Below are 20,826 nucleotides of genomic sequence, written 5' to 3'. Positions count from 1 at the left end.
AAGCAGGATTTTAACTCCAGCCCCCATTCCCATTCTAAAATGTTAGTCCATGGCCTCCTCTACTGCCACACCAAGTCCACCCTCAGCAACACTTCATATCAATCTGAGTAGCCTCAAACCAGATGGCATAAATATCAATTTCTCTAATTCCAGTAATTTTCTTCCTCTCTCCCTTCCCTCTTCTTCATTTTACCACTCTGGCCTCTTTGTTCTTCTCCTCACCTGTCTATCACTTCCCCTTGGTGGCTCCTCCTTCCTTTTCTCCCATGGTCCATTCTCCTCTCCTATCAGATTCCTATATCTCCAGCTCTTTATCTTACCCACCTATCATCTCCCAGCTTATTGCTTCCTCTCCCCTTCCTCCACTCATCTGGCTTTACCTATGACCTTCTAGCTTGTACACTTACCCCACCCAGCTTCTTATTCTGGCTTCTTCTTCCTCCCTTTTCAGACTTGAAGGAAGGTCTCTGCCTGAAATGTTAACTGTTTATTTATTTCCACATTTGCTGCCTGACCTACTGAGTTCCTCCAGCATTTTGTATATGTCACTAAGGAGGCTTCTAAGCAGCCAGGTAATACTTTGATATCCAAGAACATTTTGAAAAAAGAACAGTGCCGTTATCATGAGAAAACAATTATTAAAGCCTTCAAATAAACTATGGTTTGACAAACTTGGGATCCATGTAAGTTGTTCGACTATGCCAGTCGATAGCACTTCAGGGCTCCCAGCTTGAATAACACCAATCTCTTATGTAGCTAGGTTACACACATTAGCCTTTTTCCTCTTCTGCCACTTGCATTCTGCACATGCACTAAAGCCAACATTCTATGACAGATTATTATCCTTTACGTCCTAGCAGAATGTACATTTCCTTTTCATCTAATTACATTTGCCTAAACACTTAAAGTTTTACAAAAGAACCCAAAAATTTCATTTATTCTACACTTCTTGTTTCAACCTTTGGTGGCCTAAGCAAAATTAAAAATGACATTGTAAGTCTCTTGCTGTCAAGTATATTGATAAAAAAGACAAAGAAATAAGAAAATGATATGGTGAGTTGAAAATTTCCAGGCAGTAGCATTCCAATCAACCAAGAGATTTCATGCATTTAATTGACCATATTACACTCAGTAACAGAAATATATGAATGCCCAGTTTCATAATGAAATCTATTTTAATAAAAAGAGAACAGCAAGTATGCCCAATAGCTTATTTGGCTTCTCTTGTTCAAACTAATTCATATGCACCTGTTCACAGCTTTTCAGACGTTGTTCTTTTGTTTGTCTGTTACACTGCACCTTGGGTTAGATAAAATATCATCAATGGTAATTGAAAATGACAGCAGTCTACTGAGTCAAAATTATTGAAAGACTTCACCAGATCTAATGGCCTATGTGAGCCTATGTCAATTACCAATAAACAGAATTTTGAGGACATATTACCAATGTTACTATTTTTTCAATCTTAAGGTGTTTATTATTGGCGGGAACTTTGGAGCGCTTTTTGAAACAGAAGTAATCCAATTTTGTTCATGACCACACACAGTTAGTTCTTTCAGCTAATGAAGTACTTAAGGTGATAGGAAGTTTTCTAATTTTCATTTTAATATGTAGAGCTGGTACCTAAAGTGGAAACAAACCTAATTCAAGAAATATGGTCAAAGTGTACAGGCCTGATGAAAGCTTCAGTCTTCATTAGATGGATTTCTACTAACTTTTTCAATGTTCGATTTGAAATCTCAGAAGCCAGACCGTATTCTTTTTCCGTTAAACCAAGATATATATTTGTAGTTTGTAATCTATTCTATCTCATACGTGATTCAATAATCTGACTTTTAAAATTCAGTGGGCAACACAATGGAATGACTTTCACATAACAACACGTTTTCAAAGTGGTGACCATATTGTAAAGTTTGCCATAGAATTACATATAAGTGAAAGAAAAAAAATCTATAAATTGACAGTGAGCCAGATAATAGGCCACAGTGTACACTTTCAGAGTAAAAAAAAGCCTCTTGAAAAGAGCATCACAGCAAATTTTCAATAAATCCAATCTTGTCTCAAAGGGTTATAAAAATGCATGGGGAACTATTTCCCCTCAAAGCAGCAAACCATCACAATCTGTGGAGCTCCTATTGTAAATGTGATGAGAAAAGACTCTTTCCTGCAACAGAAATGAACTCTAACGTTCTCATGCTTTAATTTGAAGAACTGGTTGCCTAAGTATTATATTAAGTTGGATTATGATGATGCTTTTGAACTTGTAGTGCAACGTGATGAACATCTAACACTTTGTCAAAATGTATCAAACAGGAACAGAACACTATCGCATAACTGTTAGGGCATATTTTAGAGTTATGGAATATGTATAGCAAATATTAATATTCAACAGCAATTGGTCTTCAGATTTGAATGTGTATTTAGGTGCAGCTCAGAACAATGGTCTTCTTGGAGATGCAGACTGGGATCGATTGCAAACCAGGAAACATCCCATTGACCTGAGATGTCTGCATATGCATGAATGCAACTGAAAGACAGTGGTGATTGACGTTCAATCTAGGGTGTCTGGAGTATTGGCATGAAAATTTAGGAGTTTGAAAATTATATGTAGCCCAAAGGAAGCAATATCAACCCAAAATATTGAAGTAACAATGTCACTATTAACTATTGAAACTGTACTGAGTTACCATTGATCTTAAGGGAATAAAATTGTGATGCACTTTGAGTTTAGGGGCCTCTTTTTCCAAGAGTGTCTCCAGTATGATGTCTGTTTGTTTTGCTGAAAAAAGATTTCTATATCCAGCAGCTTCAGTGTCTCTCCAGTGACTTCATTCACAGTCACAACATAACAAATAGACTCTAGGAAGGTATCATTTAAATACCAAGTCGATGGCAGTTTTCTGAGTAATTTCTTCTACTCACTAATTTTCCTGTAAACTATTCTCTCCATATTCACATCAATTCTACCACCCACCTATAAGAATTATTTACTCTAATCAAATAACCCATGAAACAAAATATGATTGAGATGTGGAGAAAACCAGAGCATCCAGATGAAATTTGTGGAAGGAAGGGAAAATGTAGAATCCAGGGGTCAGGGTCGAACCTGGGTTGCTGCAGATGAAAGGCAGCAGTGAGCTACAGAGCCACTAAAACACTGGGAGAATTATCATTCTATCAACTGAAATATTAATTGGCCGAAACTGAGTGAACTTGCTTGCTCCACTCTGTATAATAATGGTGAACAATTTTGATAGAGTGTAAAAGCAAGGAGGCAATAGTACAGCTTTATAAAACACAGGTTACCTCACAGTTTAAGTCCTGTGTGCAATTTCGACTGTAACATATACACACAAAGGACAGATTCAGAGAGCTAGGGACGGAGTGTTTCATTTACAAAGAGAGATGAATGGACTGAATTTGTTTTCTTTGGATTAGAGATGATTGTGGGGGCACCTAATTGAGGAGTGTTGATAAGGTAGATGGTAATACATTTTTTCCTCATAACCGGTGTATAAAACCAGAGGGAATATTTTAACATCAGGGAAGTAGATTTAGAAGGGATTTGAAGAAACTTTTCACCCAAAGTGTGGGTGGAATTTGGTGGAAATGACAAACACTGGTAGTATCTGGACTAGCACTTCCACTGAATAGATGACTGCAGCCCAAGTGCCCGTTTCTGCCGTGTCTGAGTCTAACAAACAGCTCTTCAGAATCTTCTATGTTCACCATCACATTTGAAGCTTAGGAACTCTGGACAGTTTAGTTCTCCACCAGCACTGCCCTGAGGTGTTAGACAGATAATGTTAACGTCTCTGGAATGGGATTTGAACCCTTTGAGTTGACTGAAAGCTCTGGCCAAATCAAAGTTAAAATAAATAGTGCAGTTCTGACACTCATGGAATGAAACTACAGGAAATCCCACAAAATTACATCATACTAAACAAGCCTGGCAGATTTGTTCACCCACAAAGCACTAAATACGTTCAATGACAGCAGTGTTGGATAGATGATCCATTGCTTAGTACCCTAGATATTAGAAACAAAAAAATAATTATGCACCAGCATTTGTGAAAGTATAATGAATTAATGCAATTCTCAAAAGGAAATATCAGAAATTGTTCTATCCATTAACATCTGCTCCAAAATATGCACCTGAATAAAATTATGAAAAACAGACCAACACGAGTTGACATTTACACCTCATAAACTCTGACAAATTTAATTTTAATGTAGATCTCACTGCAGTTGTGATTAAGGGGTACAAGAAAAGCTCTGGTATAAGATATTTTACAACTTAATCTCAACACAACTGCCTTGAGGAGTTTGTACCATAGACAATCTTGGCCAAGTAACTTGATGCTTGGGATAATCTTTCCTATATTATTCTAATATAGCTTGCAATACATACATTTGTACTAATGGCTTGGGACTTCAAATATAAAACATTTTCTGTATATATCAGACAGTAACATTCTCTCTTTCTATATATATATTATATCGGAAACAGTTTCCACTTTTCATGCCATGAACTTGCCTGCAATCAAAGCATTTCATGAAAACTGTTACCTGCATTTAAGTGGCAGTCTTTAACTTGAAACTGGAGTTCATTTTCATTGGGGATATCCTTCCATGTAGCAAGGAAGACCTGACGCTCTAGATACGAAAGAGAAAAAAATAATTATGAACAAATGCTATTAGCACTATCTCAAACTTAAATTTAGCTTAGGCACATTCTGCATTTAAAATGAATGATATCTATTCTAAAGTTGTCCCTGGGCTGAGCTCCATTTTTAAAACCCAGGGGCAGCAACAAAGAGTTTCAAAGTTGAGATGCTAAAGAAACATTCATCCCATTCTGTCAAAGGTGCAGATGAATATATATTAAAGAGGGAGGAGGCCATTCTCAATCTCTGAAGAGCACCTGTAATAATCCAATATCCATTTTACACACGTGTTACAATGACTTTGGAGACTAAGAAATTTGCTTGGGCTTTTATGTTACAAGGAAGCTTGGCAAGGTGCCTAAAAGATTATTTAATGAACCTCTTATTCTTCCCACGGAAAGGTTGTTCTTGTCACATCAAACTGGTACAAATTAAACTCAGGAGAATGACAATGCACCAATTTGTGACATTACTCAATTGCCCCTTGGCAAATTAAATCCATCTTAATCACAGCTATTCTTCTTTTAAATATTAAGCAACTGGAAATAATTTAAACTAGTTTGAAATTAGTTTTATTGTTGGAGTGCACGGACAACTGTCATCTCTCCAAACTGGACTTGGGAAAGTCATTAACCTTGATGGATGTCCACGCCAAACTAATGACTAAAATGCCAGTTGTTGGAAAAGTCTGTATGCCTGTTAAATAATAATAGTACAGCCATGGATCTGCACCCAGCTCTGACAAAATCAGTAATCAATCCACTATTAAAATGGCCAAGAAAATAATGAATTAACAAAGGCATCCAAAACTGAAAACTGGTTAGAATCCTTACATGGTTTGTTATAATGACCTTGCTTGTTAATGGAAAGCCTTACCTAGACTAATTAGACTTAATGTCATCCTGTGAGACTTTATTGGAGACTTGTGTAGGGGTGATTGGAAGAGAGCAGAGAAGGGAAGTAAGGGACCAAGGTAAGCAGAGATGTACTTAATCTTTAACGTAGAATGGATATCCCTTTGATACAAACAAGAATAAAATAAATCTTTACAGCATTTCACATTCTTGTTGCTATACAGTAAGTAGCCTGCCTACAAACATACCCATTAAAAATAAACTCCACAATGGTCAGAACTGCAATAAAATGAGAAATTCTTGCTACAGATGCAGCTTGCCCAGTGAAGTATATTGAAAGATGATGGAAAAAATATTCATTTTAAATGCTTAAGGCATCTTACATTAATGGTTTATTGCTGGATTACAGTTATTCAACTTTACTAAAATAAAAGGTAAAGTCAGTCCCCCATGTACAGCAAATGAAAAAAAAATCTTGATCAGACTTGCAGCCACAGGTGGGATCAAAGGGATCAGTGAAAAAGTAGAAAAGTTAAACCCATTGAGTTCCCTGCAGACACCAGGGCTCCAGCAACATAAAAACATCCCCAGAATGTCAGCAAATAACAGTTCTGGTGAAAATTACTGCTATTCAGCAGTTCTATGATGCCTAAAATGCAAGTAATTAATTAGCCACCTAATGAGACAGATGTGATTAATCCTAAGCATTACACATCACTCCATGAAATAAATTCCTGCAATTTCTTTAAAAAAAACTTTATTGTAATGATCATGTTTTGAAAATAAGATCCAAATTTTCTCTAGTTTGCTATATATCAAAAGATGATACATATTAACCAGTCAGAATTTATGTTAATGACTTGGAATGGACGGATTTGGTATTTAAATTGCTAACAGATTAAAGGTAGGTGAGATATGGTAATGAGTAGGGTAGAGAATGCAGAACAATGGGGATATGTCCTCTCTGTAAGGTGGGAGAGAAGGACATAAATGATACAAAGCCAATGAACACTAATTATCACTGAAATCTGGATTTTCTTATACAAGTGGGCATAAATCTCCATTTTTAAGGAAAAAAACAATTCACATAGAAATGCACATCTTCCAGGAGGATGGAGCTTTCGTTTTATTTTTGGGATGTAGGCAAGGCAGCATTTATTGCTGGTCCCCTCTTATCACTGAAGTAAGCGGCTGTTGTATGCTTACTCTCACCAATGCCCACTGTGCCTCCTGTGGGGAGTTGAACTGGTGTCGCAGGGCCGGTTGCCCACCCTGAGTGGGACACTTCCGGTCACACTTGCTAAGCTCCCTCAGCCCCTGAAAAAGGTCAACTAGATGTCCTACGGCTCCCTTGAAACCAGTCTTCTTCATTCAGAGTATGCTACATGTGTGGAATGGTGGCTGCAGGCTTGATTGCAGTACCTGCGAGAAATTTAGATGAGTGCACGGATGGGGTGGTGCGTATGGAGGGCTATTGTTAGATGTGGGTCAATGGGATCTGGCAGAGTAATAGTTTAGCATGGACTAAATGGGCAAAAGGGCTTGTTTCTGTGCTGTAGCACCCTATGACTCTATCAACGGTCTTGTATCATTTATATAATGCTCTCCTACCCTCAGGTAGAAGATAACCTGATGTATCCCCATCTTTCTTGTATAAGAACATTAAAAACTGAAAAAGCTGGAAATAATAAACAGGCAAGGTCACATCTGCAGGGGGAGCAACAGAACTGAGTAATCAGGAAAGCAAATGGAACGTCAGCTGTGGCTATGGGGGTATGGAGTACAAATGTACAAATACTTTTGTACTATTTTATGGAGCTTTGGTGAAGCCATTTGAGAATATGCTATACCCTTTTACTGTTCTTATTTAAGGAGATATTTGCCCCATAAGTTCACAATAGAATCTCAGGATGAATAAGTTTCAAGAGAAAATGAACTACGTAAATTGGGCCAGTATATTGCAAAGTTTGAAAAAAAATTTATCTAGTATAGAGAAATTTCGTCACTCTGAAATTTGTTAACTGACAGCATCCCAGGGTGAGAACTCAGAATGTGTGCGGTACAACTGGCTGGAGTGTTTGCTGACATTTTTAATCTCTCCCTCTCCCAGTGTAGAGTTCCCTCCTGCTTCAAAACATCCACCATTGTCCCTGCACCTAAAAAGATCAAGGTAACATGCCTGAATGACTAGCATCCTGTTGTACTCACCTCAATAATAAGCAAATGCTTAGAGAGGCTGGTCAGGGACTACATCTGCAGCATGCTACCAGTCACACTGGACCCCCTACAACTTGCCTAAAGACACAACTGATTGCCAGATGATGCAATAGCCACAGCTCTTCACACTGTCCTCTCACACCTGGAGAGGAGGGATGCTTATGTGAGAATGCTGTTCTTGGACTACACTTCAGATTCAACACCATAATTCCCACCAGGCTTGACAAGAAGCTCAGAGACCTCGGCCTTCACCCTGCCTTGTGCAGTTGGATCCTGTCAGATCACCGGCAGGTGGTAAGAGTGGGCTTCCTCACCTCTGCCCCTCAACCCAGGAGCCCTCCAGTGCTGTCCTAAGCCCCCCCTTTTACTCTCTGTACACCCATGACTGTGTCGCCAGCCACAGCTCCAATCTCTAATTAAATTTGCAGATGATACACGTTGATTGGCCTAATCTCAAATAATAATGACGCAGCCTACAGAGAAGAAGTCATCACCCTGACACAGTGGTGTCAAGATAACAATCTCTCCTTCAATGTCACAAAAACAAAGGAGCTGGTTGTGGACTACAGAAGGAATGGAGACAAGCTCACCTTATTGACATCAATAGATTTGGGGTTGAGAGGGTGAACAGCTTTAAGTTCCTCAATACACACATTACTGAGGACCTCACTTGGTCAATACGTACTGGCTGTTGTGAAAAAAGCACAACAGCGCCTCTTTCACCTCAGACAGTTGAAGAAGTTCGGCATGAGTCCTCAAGTCCTAAGGACTTTCTACAGGGGCACAGTTGAGAGCACCCTGACTGACTTTTTCACTGCCTGATATGGGAACTGTACTTCCCTCAGTCACAGGGCTATGCAGAAAGTGGTGCGGACAGCCCAGCGCATCTGTGGATGTGAACTTCCCACTATACAGGACATTTACCGAGACAGGAGTGTAAAAAGGGCCTGAAGGATCATTGGGGACCCATGTCACCCAACCACAAACTGCTACCATCCGGGAAACAGTACCGCAGCATTAAAGACAGGACCAACAGCCTCCAGGAGAACTCCTTCCACCAGGCCATCAGACTGATTAATTCACGTTGACACAATTGTATTTCTAAGCTATATTGACTGTTCTGTTGTATATCTTAATGTATATACTATTTATTACAAATTACTATAATTCACACATTACACATTCAGACAGAGACATAGCATAAACATTTTTACTACTCTTGTATGTGAAGGGTGTAAGAAATAAAGCTAATTCAATATAAATTAAATTCAATATATAATCTTTGGAATCATCTACCTTAGAGAACTATAGATACTTAGCTGTTGTAACACGAGACAGATTTTTGGACTTTATGGGGATATGAGAAGTCATGAAGATCAGACAGAAAAGCGTCATTGAGGTCAAATAACTTTATTGAATGATGGAACTGTCTTGGGACTCCAGGTAATTCTTAATTCTATTCAGTGAAGAAGATTATATGACCAAGGACATAAGAGAATCCACATTGGAAAAACAGAATAGATAAATGGTTTGCTCCAAATTGAGTCCTGCTGAAAGGTCTTGGCCTGAAACATTAACTGTACTCTTTTCCATAGATGATGCCTGGCCTGCCGAGTTCCTCTAGCATTTTAGACAATAGGTGCAGAAGTAGACCATTTGGCCCTTCGAGCCTGCACCGCCATTCTGAGATCATGGCTGATCATCTACTATCAATACCAGGTTCCTGCCTTGTCCCCATATCCACACAAACATATTTTGTTTGTGTTGCTCAGATTTCCAGCATCAGCAGATGTTCTCGTTTGTTCCAAATTATGTACTTCTTTTTTCAAATAAAGATATTGCTCCACAAGTTAATTTTGTGTTTTTTTTCTACCTTCTTTCTTCTTCCCCAATATGCCTGAGTAAACTGCTTAAAATTAAAGTCAATTTAGATGGTCAGTTTTGTGCATCAACAGTGAATTGTGATATCCTTTCAATCCCTGATGGAAAAATAAAGTAAGCACTGTGGCGACCCAATTCCTGGCACATCCGAACCGACTCACAATTAGATAGCCTACGGGGTTTGCGAGCACAGAGCTTTGGAGCCTCTGCGCCATGGGGGGCCGGTTGAGGGAGGCTTAAAAGTGAGGCTGAAGTTTTCGAATAAAGTTTTTTCCTTCGACTGCAGTTACCGACTCTGTGTCGTAATTTTAGCGCTGCGTGTAGCACACTGCTACAATTGGTGACCCCGACGGTCCAAACGATTTTTGGACCAGAAATGACCGACGCCGCCTCTGTTCATGCGGTTTCGTTGAAACTGCTGGGTTTCTGGACACAGCGCCCGGACCTATGGTTCCAGCAAGCCGAAGCCCAATTCCACGTTCGCCAGATCACCTCAGAAGACACTCGCTACTACTACGTGGTGAGCTCCCTCGACCAGGACACAGCGGCCCAGGTCGCGGAGTTCGTACAGTCGCCCCCGGCAGACGGCAAGTACACAGAATTCAAAGCCCTGCTCCTCAGGACTTTCGGACTCTCACGGCGCGAGCGGGCTGCCCGTTTACTGCACCTGGATGGCTTGGGCGACAGACCTCCATCGGCTTTAATGAATGAGATGTTGTCTCTGGCCGACGGACACACATGCCTCATGTTTGAGCAGGCATTCCTGGAGCAGCTGCCCGAGGACATACGCCTGCTGCTATCCGACACGGATTTCAGTGACCCCCGGAAGGTGGCAGCCCGGGCGGACTTGCTGTGGAACGCCAAAAAGGTGAGCGGGGCGTCCATCGCACAGATCTCCCAGCCACGCTCCTGGCAGCAAACCAGTCCAGGCCCGGCCGCAGAGCCCGCCAACCCCCGGCCCAATGAACACTGGTGCTTCTACCACCAGCGGTGGGGCGCAGAAGCCCGCCGTTGTCGCCCGCCCTGCAAGTTCCCGGGAAACGCCAGGGCCAGCCGCCGCTGATGGCTACGGCGGCTGGCCATCGGGATAGCCTCCTGTATGTGTGGGATAGAAGGTCGGGACGCCGGTTTTTGGTCGATACTGGGGCTGAGATCAGCGTTTTACCTCCGACGAGTTACGACACCCGCAGCAGGGCACCGGGTCCCCCCCTGAGGGCCGTGAATGGCAGCACAGTAAGGACCTATGGCACCCGTCAGGTGCAGCTACAGTTCGGCCCCAGCCAGTTCACGTGGGACTTCACACTGGCCGCCGTAGCCCAACCGCTTCTGGGTGCGGATTTTTTGCGGGCTCACAGCCTACTGGTCGACCTGCCCAGGAAGAGACTGGTACACGCCGAGACCTTTCAGACGTTCTCCCTGGGTGCAGCCCAGTTGCCAGCCCCTCACCTCAGCTCCATCACGCTGTCCGACAACGACTTCACCAGGGTCCTGGCGGAGTTCCCATCGGTTCTGGCACCGCAGTTCACAGCGGCCATGCCCAGGCACGGCGTACAGCACCACATCCCGACCCAGGGACCACCCCTCCACGCCCGCGCTCGGCGGCTTCCCCCGGACAAGCTCCGACTGGCGAAGGAGGAGTTCCAGAGGATGGAGGAATTGGGGATCATCCGGCGGTCCAACAGCCCATGGGCCTCCCCCTTGCACATGGTGCCCAAAGCGACGGGAGGCTGGAGACCGTGCGGCGACTACCGCAGGCTGAACGAGGCTACCACACCGGACCGCTAACCTGTGCCGCACATTCAGGACTTTGCAGCAAACCTGCACGGCTCACGGATCTTCTCCAAGGTAGACCTAGTCCGAGGGTACCATCAAATCCCGATGCATCCTGACGACGTCCCCAAAACGGCTCTCATCACCCCTTTCGGCCTTTTCGAGTTCCTCCGCATGCCGTTCGGCCTGAAGAATGCCGCACAGACGTTCCAGCGGTTAATGGACGCGGTGGGACGGGACCTGGACTTCGCGTTCATCTCTTTGGATGACATCCTCATAGCCAGCGGCAGTCATCAGGAGCATCTGTCCCACCTCCGTCAACTCTGTGCCCGACTGAGTGAGTACGGTCTTACAATCAACCCCGCCAAATGCCAGTTCGGACTTGATACCATTGACTTCCTGGGCCACAGGATTACTAAAGACGGGGCAACCCCTCTGCCCGCTAAGGTAGATGCGGTCCGCCTCTTTCCCCGACCCACCACGATCAAAGGCCTTCAGGAATTCGTAGGTATGGTCAATTTCTACCGCCGCTTCCTCCCTTCAGCTGCCCGGATCATGCGCCCCCTGTTCGCCCTGATGTCGAGTCCGAGCAAGAACATTACCTGGGACGAGGAGTCCGCCGCCGCTTTCGTTCAAACGAAGGAAGCTTTGGCGGACGCCGCAATGCTAGTACATCCCAGAATGGACACCCCTACCGCCCTCACAGTGGACGCATCAAACACGGCAGTCGGTGGGGTGCTGGAGCAACTCATCGCAGGTCGCTGGCAACCCCTGGCGTTTTTCAGCAAACACCTGTGACCACCCGAGCTTAAGTACAGTGCTTTCGACCGGGAACTGTTGGCGCTCTACCTGGCAATCCGGCATTTCAGGTACTTCCTAGAAGGTCGGCCCTTCACCGCGTTCACGGACCACAAACCGCTTACCTTTGCGTTTACGAAAGCGTCCGACCCCTGGTCGTCCCGCCAGCAACGCCACCTGTCCTACATCTCTGAATATACGACGGATGTCCGGCACGTCTCGGGTAAGGACAATGTCGTGGCGGATGCGCTCTCTCGCCCTACCGTTCATGCCCTTTCCCAAGGGGTAGACTTTGAGGCACTGGCAGAGGCACAGCAGGCAGATGAGGAGATTCCGAGTTACAGAACCGCAGTCTCCGGTTTGCAGCTCCAGGACCTCCCCGTAGGCCCAGGTGAGAGGACCCTACTCTGTGACGTCGCCACCGGCCAGCCCCGTCCAGTCGTCCCGACAGCATGGCGGCGCCGCGTTTTCGACTCCATTCATAACTTGGCGCATCCCTCCATCCGGACAACTGTCCGGATGGTTTCCAGCAGGTTCGTTTGGCACGGACTCCGCAAACAGGTCAGTGAATGGGCCAAAACGTGCATGCACTGCCAGACGGCCAAGGTGCAGCGGCACACCAAAGCCCCACCGCAGCAGTTCCATCCCACCCACCGGCGTTTCGACCACATTCATGTGGATATCGTGGGCCCCCTGCCAGTGTCGCGCGGAGCGCGGCACCTCCTGACTATCGTGGACCGGTTCACAAGATGGCCAGAGGCGGTCCCGTTCACCGACACCACCTCCGAATCTTGCGCCCGAGCCCTGATCGCCACCTGGATATCTCGCTTTGGTGTACCAGCCCACATTACCTCCGACAGAGGCGCCCAGTTCACCTCCAGCCTGTGGTCAGCTATGGCCAGCCTTTTGGGGACTCAGCTGCACCACACAACTGCCTACCACCCACAGTCGAACAGGCTAGTGGAGCGTTTCCACCGTCACCTGAAGTCGGCCCTCATGGCCCGCCTGCGAGGAGCCAACTGGGTGGACGAGCTTCCCTGGGTCCTACTCGGCATCCGCACAGCGCCCAAGGACGACCTGCATGCCTCGTCGGCCGAGTTGGTATACGGCGCGCCCCTGGTCGTCCCCGGGGAGTTCCTACCAGCCCCAAGGGGGCAAGAGGAAGAACCCGCAGCAGTCCTGGGCAGACTACGCGAGAAGCTCGGTAACCTGGCCCCCATACCCACTTCACAGCACGGGCGGCACCCGACCTGCGTACCCAAAGACCTACAGAACTGTAAGTTTGTGTTTGTACGAAGGGGCGGGCATCGGCCGCCGCTGCAGCGGCCATACGAGGGGCCGTTTATGGTGCTCCGGAACAACGGGTCCACGTTCGTGCTGGACGTTGGGGGGAAAGAGGAGGTTTTCACGGTGGACCGCCTCAAACCGGCCCATGTGGACCTGGCGCAACCGGCCGAGTTTCCGGCGCCTCGGCGCAGAGGCCGACCTGCCAAGCAGGTTCTGGCCCAGACTGTGGACATTGGGGGGTGTATCGCCGGTTCTGGGGGGGGGGGGGGGTTATGTGGCGACCCATTTCCTGGCGCATCCGAACCGACTCACAATTAGATAGCCTACGGGGTTTGCGAGCACAGAGCTTTGGAGCCTCTGCGCCATGGGGGGCCGGTTGAGGGAGGCTTAAAAGTGAGGCTGAAGTTTTCGAATAAAGTTTTTTCCTTCGACTGCAGTTACCGACTCCGTGTCGTAATTTTAGCGCTGCGTGTAGCACACCGCTACAGCACACCAATAACTAACTAAAATATTTGCGCGAGATGACCACAGTGACAAACAGTTTTCCTTCATTCTCCATTTGGAGCCAGTTTGCAAAGGAATATCCTGATATGCCTTAGACTGCACATCAACTATAGAGCAAAACCTAGTATCTTTGAAATCAATGAAGAGTGAAGATATTTGCTGTTAATAATCAAAATGTTTTACAAGTTCCTCTATGGTGCTCAGCCTCAAGGCAGGTGTGGCTGCAGAAATGTAATGACATCGGGATGTACCAGAAAATATTTATGCTTGCATTGACATGAATAGAGGCAACATGTTGGCTGAAAGGTCTAGGGATATTTCAAGTGAAGCGTGAAATAGTTACATACGAGCCAACAGACTGAGTGTCCTCAAAACAAAGCACATTGGATAATAACATGAGTCAAGACATTTTATGTGACTGCTATTATTATGCTAATGCATAGTACTCATAGAGCATACCAGAATTGCTGTGGCTCAGAGAACACATGGACTGCAGCCCTATAATATCCCAGACAACTTCCTGATAAATTCAACTTTAGAACTCATCTTGTAATGGTGCTCTCAAAATATCAGTTGAAGCCACTGCAACATTTTGTGTTGGCACGGAACTATCCAAGTTACATTTTCAATTTGAAGCTAGATGCATGAAAGACCCTGCAACTGGCCTCCCTTCCTTAAGATTAAGGAAGGGAAAATGAAAAGTTCTCATCTAGGTTATTTCCCAGGACATTTGATGAAATTGGGCAAGTTGAGGCTGACCTAGGATGCTGCCATGATTGCAGCAAGTATCACTACATATTGCTCAGATCATTTCCTGGAATGGCTGTTGAGGAAATAAACTGAAGATACACAGGGCAGAGCAACATTCCTATGGTCAGAGTCCCAAGGATAAGAGAACTCAGTAGAAAATTAGCGATATAAACTGTACATAAATGTATCACAATGATTTGGAACTCACAAATCATGTTTTGTAAATGGCAAAAAGATTCATACAATATGCAAAGCCAGCATAATAAACACAAAGTTGATAGAAGACATTATTAATGAGATGTGAATAGCATTTTGTTTGATATTATCCACGAGTCTAGAATATGCTTCTGTACATTTTTAGAATAAACCAGAGGAATGATTATTTCTTTTGCAAATTTTCTTTCTCTCGAATGAGCATTTGACCATGTGCAATTGGAGCCATCAAGCTGAGTAAAAGAACTCGGTTATCTCAGCAAGAAACAGGGAGGCAAGAACATTATTACCATAATTGTAATCCAACCTGTCAGAATAAATACTACTCCAGTGTAGATAACAAACAACTATGCTGGGCTAGAAAGGTCCCCCAACATTTGTGTTTTGGTGCTTGGTATTGGCTTGCCAAATGAATTGTAGGATAATGTGACAGCTTACAAGGCCGTAACAGTATATTAAAATAAGCGAGGATGGCTAACCAGAAATAATAATTGTGTCCTTACTTCTTTGTAAGCTGTAATTACAGTGCATTAACCAGAAATGTCTGTTATTTCTGAATGGAGCTGGCAACACAGTTGGTTATTTTCTAATATTAGAGGGTACAGTAACTGAAAAAAAATACCCCATTAGGCCTCATCTGTCTCAGCAAGCTTCACACAAGGTCCTCAGCACTGGACTTCGCAATTTAGTGATGTTACTGAGGAGATATATCCCTTTGAGAGGATTTGCTTCCTGTAGGCAAAGACTTTTCAGATCTGTGCAAAAACAAATTACTGTGGATGTTTTAATTGTGAAATGAGAGCAGGAAATGCAAATACTCAGCAAGTAAGCTAAGGTAAATGGGAGAAGCAGAAATAGCTCTAATTACAAGAGGAAACACTCTAGATGTAGGAAATCTGACACTTGATAATCTAAAAATGCTGAACTGCTGAATCTCATCAAATATGAAGACTAGCTCTTTGCGTTAGGCTTCAGTGGAAGGGCAGACCGTTAACTTGGCTATTACCTTGATGCAGAAGTGATTGCAAACCAAGATTTTGAAATTTTAGTGAATGTGATAAATTCATATTAAACCCATCCCATTCCTGATGGGTTTAGCAATGCCTGCCGGCCTTGCCCCAAATCTGCTAAACAAAAGCCTTAACCCAGAAGATAAAGGAAAGACAACCATTAAAGAGTTAAATCATAGGCAAATATTTGATCACAGCATCTAGGTCCTAACCTTTCCTTTTGGTGGAGTACTGGGTCGTCATGATTATTACTGTTCCATTCTTATTTCTCTCGAATGAGTATTTGACCATGTAGAATTGAAGCCATCAAGATTAGTAAAAGAACTCAGTTATTTCAGCAAGAACAGGGAGGCAAAAACATTATAACCAGAACTGTCAGAATAAATACTATTCCAGTGCAGTTAACACACAAATATGCTGGAGTAGAAAGGACCCTGAACATGTATGTGTTGGTGCTTGCTATTGGCTTGATTAAGTATGTTTTATGTACAATGGAAATGGTGAGCCTGGTCTTGTATTGCACTGTGCTGCTGCTACTAAAAGCTAATATTCCTGTCATTTATATCCTGTGTATGTATGCCTATGGCAACAATTAACCTGAACCTGAAGTTAGGTAGTTAGGTGTGTTAGGTAATCCAACACACTGTTGCCAGTCGATCCGACAGAAAAAGACTTCAGGGGTCCACTAAAAGTCACTGCCATCATTGGGATGCCTTTGAGACTTGAGACCTCAAAAACCTTTTGATTGCTTCATCCACATGAAGCTGACAAATCACACCGTTTACCTTGTATTACTGAAATAATAGATGCACAGAGGTGTTGGAAATCCGGATGTCAGCAGCTTGAAAGCTTAAGGGCAAGTATTTTGATTTTGCCCTACTATAAAACATAAACAAGTGCACCGGCTACTAATTGTACTTGCCTGATGAATACCAGATCTACACTCTGGCTCAACTAAAATCAATTAAACAAATGTACAGAATTGTTAGTATATGGCCTATTCAGGTGCTTCTGAATTTCTCTCACTATCCATTGGAAAGACAAGCAAAAATCTTCAGGAGCTGGAAATCCGAGCAGCACAAATAAAATGCTGTAGGAACTTGGCAGGCCAGGCAGCATCCACGGAAAAAAAGCACAGTTGACGTTTCAGGCTGAAAAGTCAACTGCTTTTTTTCCATGGATGCTGCCTGGCCTGCTGAGTTCCTCCAGCATTTTATGTGTGTTAATTGAAAGCAGATATTTTTCCTTAGCAAAAGCCAAAACAAGGACCCACAGGCCGTAACATGTGCATAAGAAAATCCAGGAGAAAAGTTAATTTGGTTACAACATGGAACTCAATGCCGAGGAAACTTTAGGTGACCAGCATGTTTTCATTTAAGGAAAACAAGATAAGTACATGAAGGAGAAATGAACAGAAGGATACGTTAAAGGAGTTAGGTGAAGCAGGCTGGATCAGATTGTATGAAGCACTAGTACCAGCATGGATCAACTGGGCTGAATGGTCTACTTCTTATTGCTAAGATCCATGCAATAGTAGATAGCAACTGAGGTCAGATATTGTTTCTCCGAGCTCCAAGGCACTGATCTAAAGGATAGAACATTTTAATTGAGCAGAAGTTTAATGCACTTCATAGTTTTGACTCACTCTTGGATAGTTTTATCCAATTAAGGTGCTGCAGAAACACTCAAACACAACACCATCACGACAAGCAAACAATTTAATTAGCTCCCTATCAGGGGAATATGCAAGAAGAAACAAGCTTCCCCCAGAAATCATAGTGTGGATTTGTATGCAAGTGAGTTAGTCCCACAACAATAAGGCTATTTGTTTTCCACTTCCCACCCTGTGCTAGTCTGACTTCTGCACAATTTCTATCACCCTATTGACCACGTTAAACATTAGATTCCACTTACAACGTTAAAAATTCTTTCACACTTCACCTCGGGCAGAGCATGCACCACAGGTACTTAAGAGACTACTTCTGGAGCACATTTCAAAAACATACAATTTCTACTACTGAAAAGGAGAGATGCATGAGACCACTGTCCATAGAATCAAGTGCTAGCCACATATCATCATGACTTAGAAACACATTGCCTCTCACAATCATTGTCAGGTCTTAGTATCAGTTCAAGAAGGCAGCAATATCTGCATGCCATAAAATAAATAACCAGATACATTTTCTCATGCTTAAAATATCTGATGAAAGTATGCTCCCATGAATGCTTCAGATATTGAAAGCATAAGAAATGGAGAGTTGGGTATGCTACTACTGAACTGTGAGATAGACATAAAGAAAAATTTGAAGACTCTCAAGTTTGACAGCAACACAGCCACCTTATCTGCAGACAGGAAAAGAGTAAAACTCAGCTCCACAGTACTTTTGGCAATCTGATATAGTCATGATGCAGCCCATCACAAAATAAAAGGTGATGAATTCAGTTTAGTCTTCATTATTATTTACAAATCTTATAATATGTACTTTAATTGTTTAAAATTTGCATTATGCTGATCCCATATCATGCTTTGTGACTACATGGAAGTTACCCATCTCTCTAATCAAGCTTACTAAACAGGAACATATTTGCAATTTTAATACCATCATCTCATTTGGAATTGTGCTACACACCAGACATGCACATTCAATTCACTGCTACTAAATCTTGAAAAAAGAAGTTTGCTTGGTAATGTTTTTCTTAAATTAGAATGAATTTGGAACACTATTTCAATACAATTTCAGTTAGGTGTGTTAAATTGCTGAGTTACACCCCAATGAACTGTTACATTCACTGATCAATCCAAACACCACCTAACAACACAAAACAGGATTCTATAATGAGCTTTTGGTTGAAGAATGATAATCAAGTTATCCAAGAATATTAAATATAAAGAAAATTTTTTACCTTTTGCTATAGATTTAGGGGTTTATGCTTTTTTCATACATGCATACAGTGCAGATACTACAAAACTAATAGGTAATTTTCTTTTTTTGGACCTGCATTATCAATTTGATCACTGCGCTCTCGTCTACAGTTTAATCTTAATCAGTTGCATATTTACATTTTGAAAATCTTTCCACTTGGAAAACTGCAATCAGAAATGATTACAGTTAGACTGCCTGGCCATGGTGAATTTAAATACCAAAAGAAGGAATTAATAATGTGGTGTTTGAGTTTCACAATTAAGCTTCTACATTACAGTTAAATGTGATTGATAACATAGTCTGTTTGCCCCACAGTCAAATTATCACTGAATCCTTTTTCATGGAATAGGCTGTCCTATTGAGCTGGGCACAAATTTTCTCAGAACCAGTGTCTCACTTTCAAGGATTCTTCATCTCACGTTATTTATTGCTACTTTCTGCACTCTGGTTGAATCAGTTGGGCAGTCTTTCATTGATCCTGTTAAAATTACTACTCTATAGATTTGTTGAGTATGCTGAAAAGAAAATGAACCTCAGGGTTGTACATGGTGACATGTATGTACTTCACTATTAAAAATTACTTCGAACTTTTTAAAAGGCCATTCTTTGCAAACACAAAACCATCCTAGCAGAAACTTATTCCATTGAGCCAATGGCCATTGCCAGGAGTAGGCCAGTGGCGAGAGTAGAAGTGACACGCTTTGGCTCATTCAGGCTTCCACGAAAGCAGGCTTCAGTGAGGTATGTAGGTCGATGGACTTCGTTTTTGGTTTTTCTTTGCAATTTTTTTGAGGAACAGAGAGCATGCTGGTAGGGTTAGTATTTTGCTCTGGGTGTCGGATGTGGGAATCCTGGGAATCTTCCAGTCTCTCAGACGGCCCCATCTGTGCCAGGTGCACCGAGATGCAGCTCCTGAGAGACTGTGTTAGGGATCTGGAGCTGCGGTTCGATTACTTGCAGCTTATTAGGGAGAGTGAACAGGAGATAGAGAGGAGCTACAGGGAATTAGTCATCCCAAGGCTGCAGGAGTTAGACAAGTGGGTGACAGTCAGGGAAGGGATGTGAAGAGCTTAGATCGTAGATAGCACCTCTGTGGCCATCTCCCTCAGTAATCGTCATCTTGTTTTGGATGCGGTTGAGGGGGGGTGACCTGACAGGGGAGACCACGGCGATTGGGTCTCTGGCACTGAGCCTGGTTCTGTGGTGCAGAAGGAAAAGAGGAAGATGAGGAATGTGGTAGTCATAGGGGATTCCATATTGTGGGGAACAGACAGGAGGTTCTGTCAGCCTGATAGAGATACCCTCATGGTGTGTTGCCTCCCATGTGCCAGGGTACAGGATGTCTCGGATTGGGTACAGAGTATTCTGAAGGGAGAGGGTGAACAGCCAGAAATCTTGGTACACATTAGTACTACCGACATAGGTAGAAAAAGGGAGGAGGTCCTGAAGAGAGAATTTAGGGGGATAGGTAGGAAGCTGAAAAGCAAGACCTTTAAGGTAGTAATCTCAGGATTGCTGCCTTTGCCATGTGCTAGTGAGTGCAAGAATAACTTGATCAGGTGTATTAATGTGTGGCTGAGAGACTGGTGTAGGGGGCAGGGCTTCAGATTCCTGGATCATTGGGGCCTCTTCTGGGGGAGGTACAATCTGTACAGAAAGGATGAGTTACACCTGAACCCAAAAGGATCTAATATCCTAGCGGGCACATTTAATAGAGCTGTTAAATAGGGTTTAAGCTAATTAGGCAGGGGGATGGGGACTGGAGCGATAGGGTTGAGGAAAGGAGAACAGAAATAAATCAAAGATAGCATGCTACAGAGATGATAGAAAGAACAGGCATGAGTTACAGGGCAATAGAGGCGTGGTGCAGTTAAAACAGAAAGTAAAAAATACTGGACTGGAAGTGTTATATTTGAATGCATGCAGCATAAGGAATAAAATTGATGAAATT

General features: G+C 43.3%; 1 protein-coding gene across 1 annotated transcript in view; it reads right to left on the bottom strand.

The window, feature by feature from the left end:
- The window catches only part of ap2b1 (adaptor related protein complex 2 subunit beta 1), a 284,654-nt gene that overhangs the window by 59,562 nt on the left and 204,266 nt on the right, over positions 1-20,826 (bottom strand). Inside the window, exon 20 of the mRNA XM_059972980.1 lies at positions 4,570-4,656. Within this exon, the coding sequence (XP_059828963.1) occupies positions 4,570-4,656 (87 nt within the window). The remainder of the gene's footprint in view (positions 1-4,569; positions 4,657-20,826) is intronic.

This window comes from Hypanus sabinus, chromosome 6 (assembly GCF_030144855.1).
Source record: "Hypanus sabinus isolate sHypSab1 chromosome 6, sHypSab1.hap1, whole genome shotgun sequence".
Classification (NCBI taxonomy): Eukaryota; Metazoa; Chordata; class Chondrichthyes; order Myliobatiformes; family Dasyatidae; genus Hypanus; species Hypanus sabinus.
The sequence above is the reverse complement of the archived record's forward strand: the minus strand, read 5'-3'. Positions and strand labels throughout refer to the sequence as shown.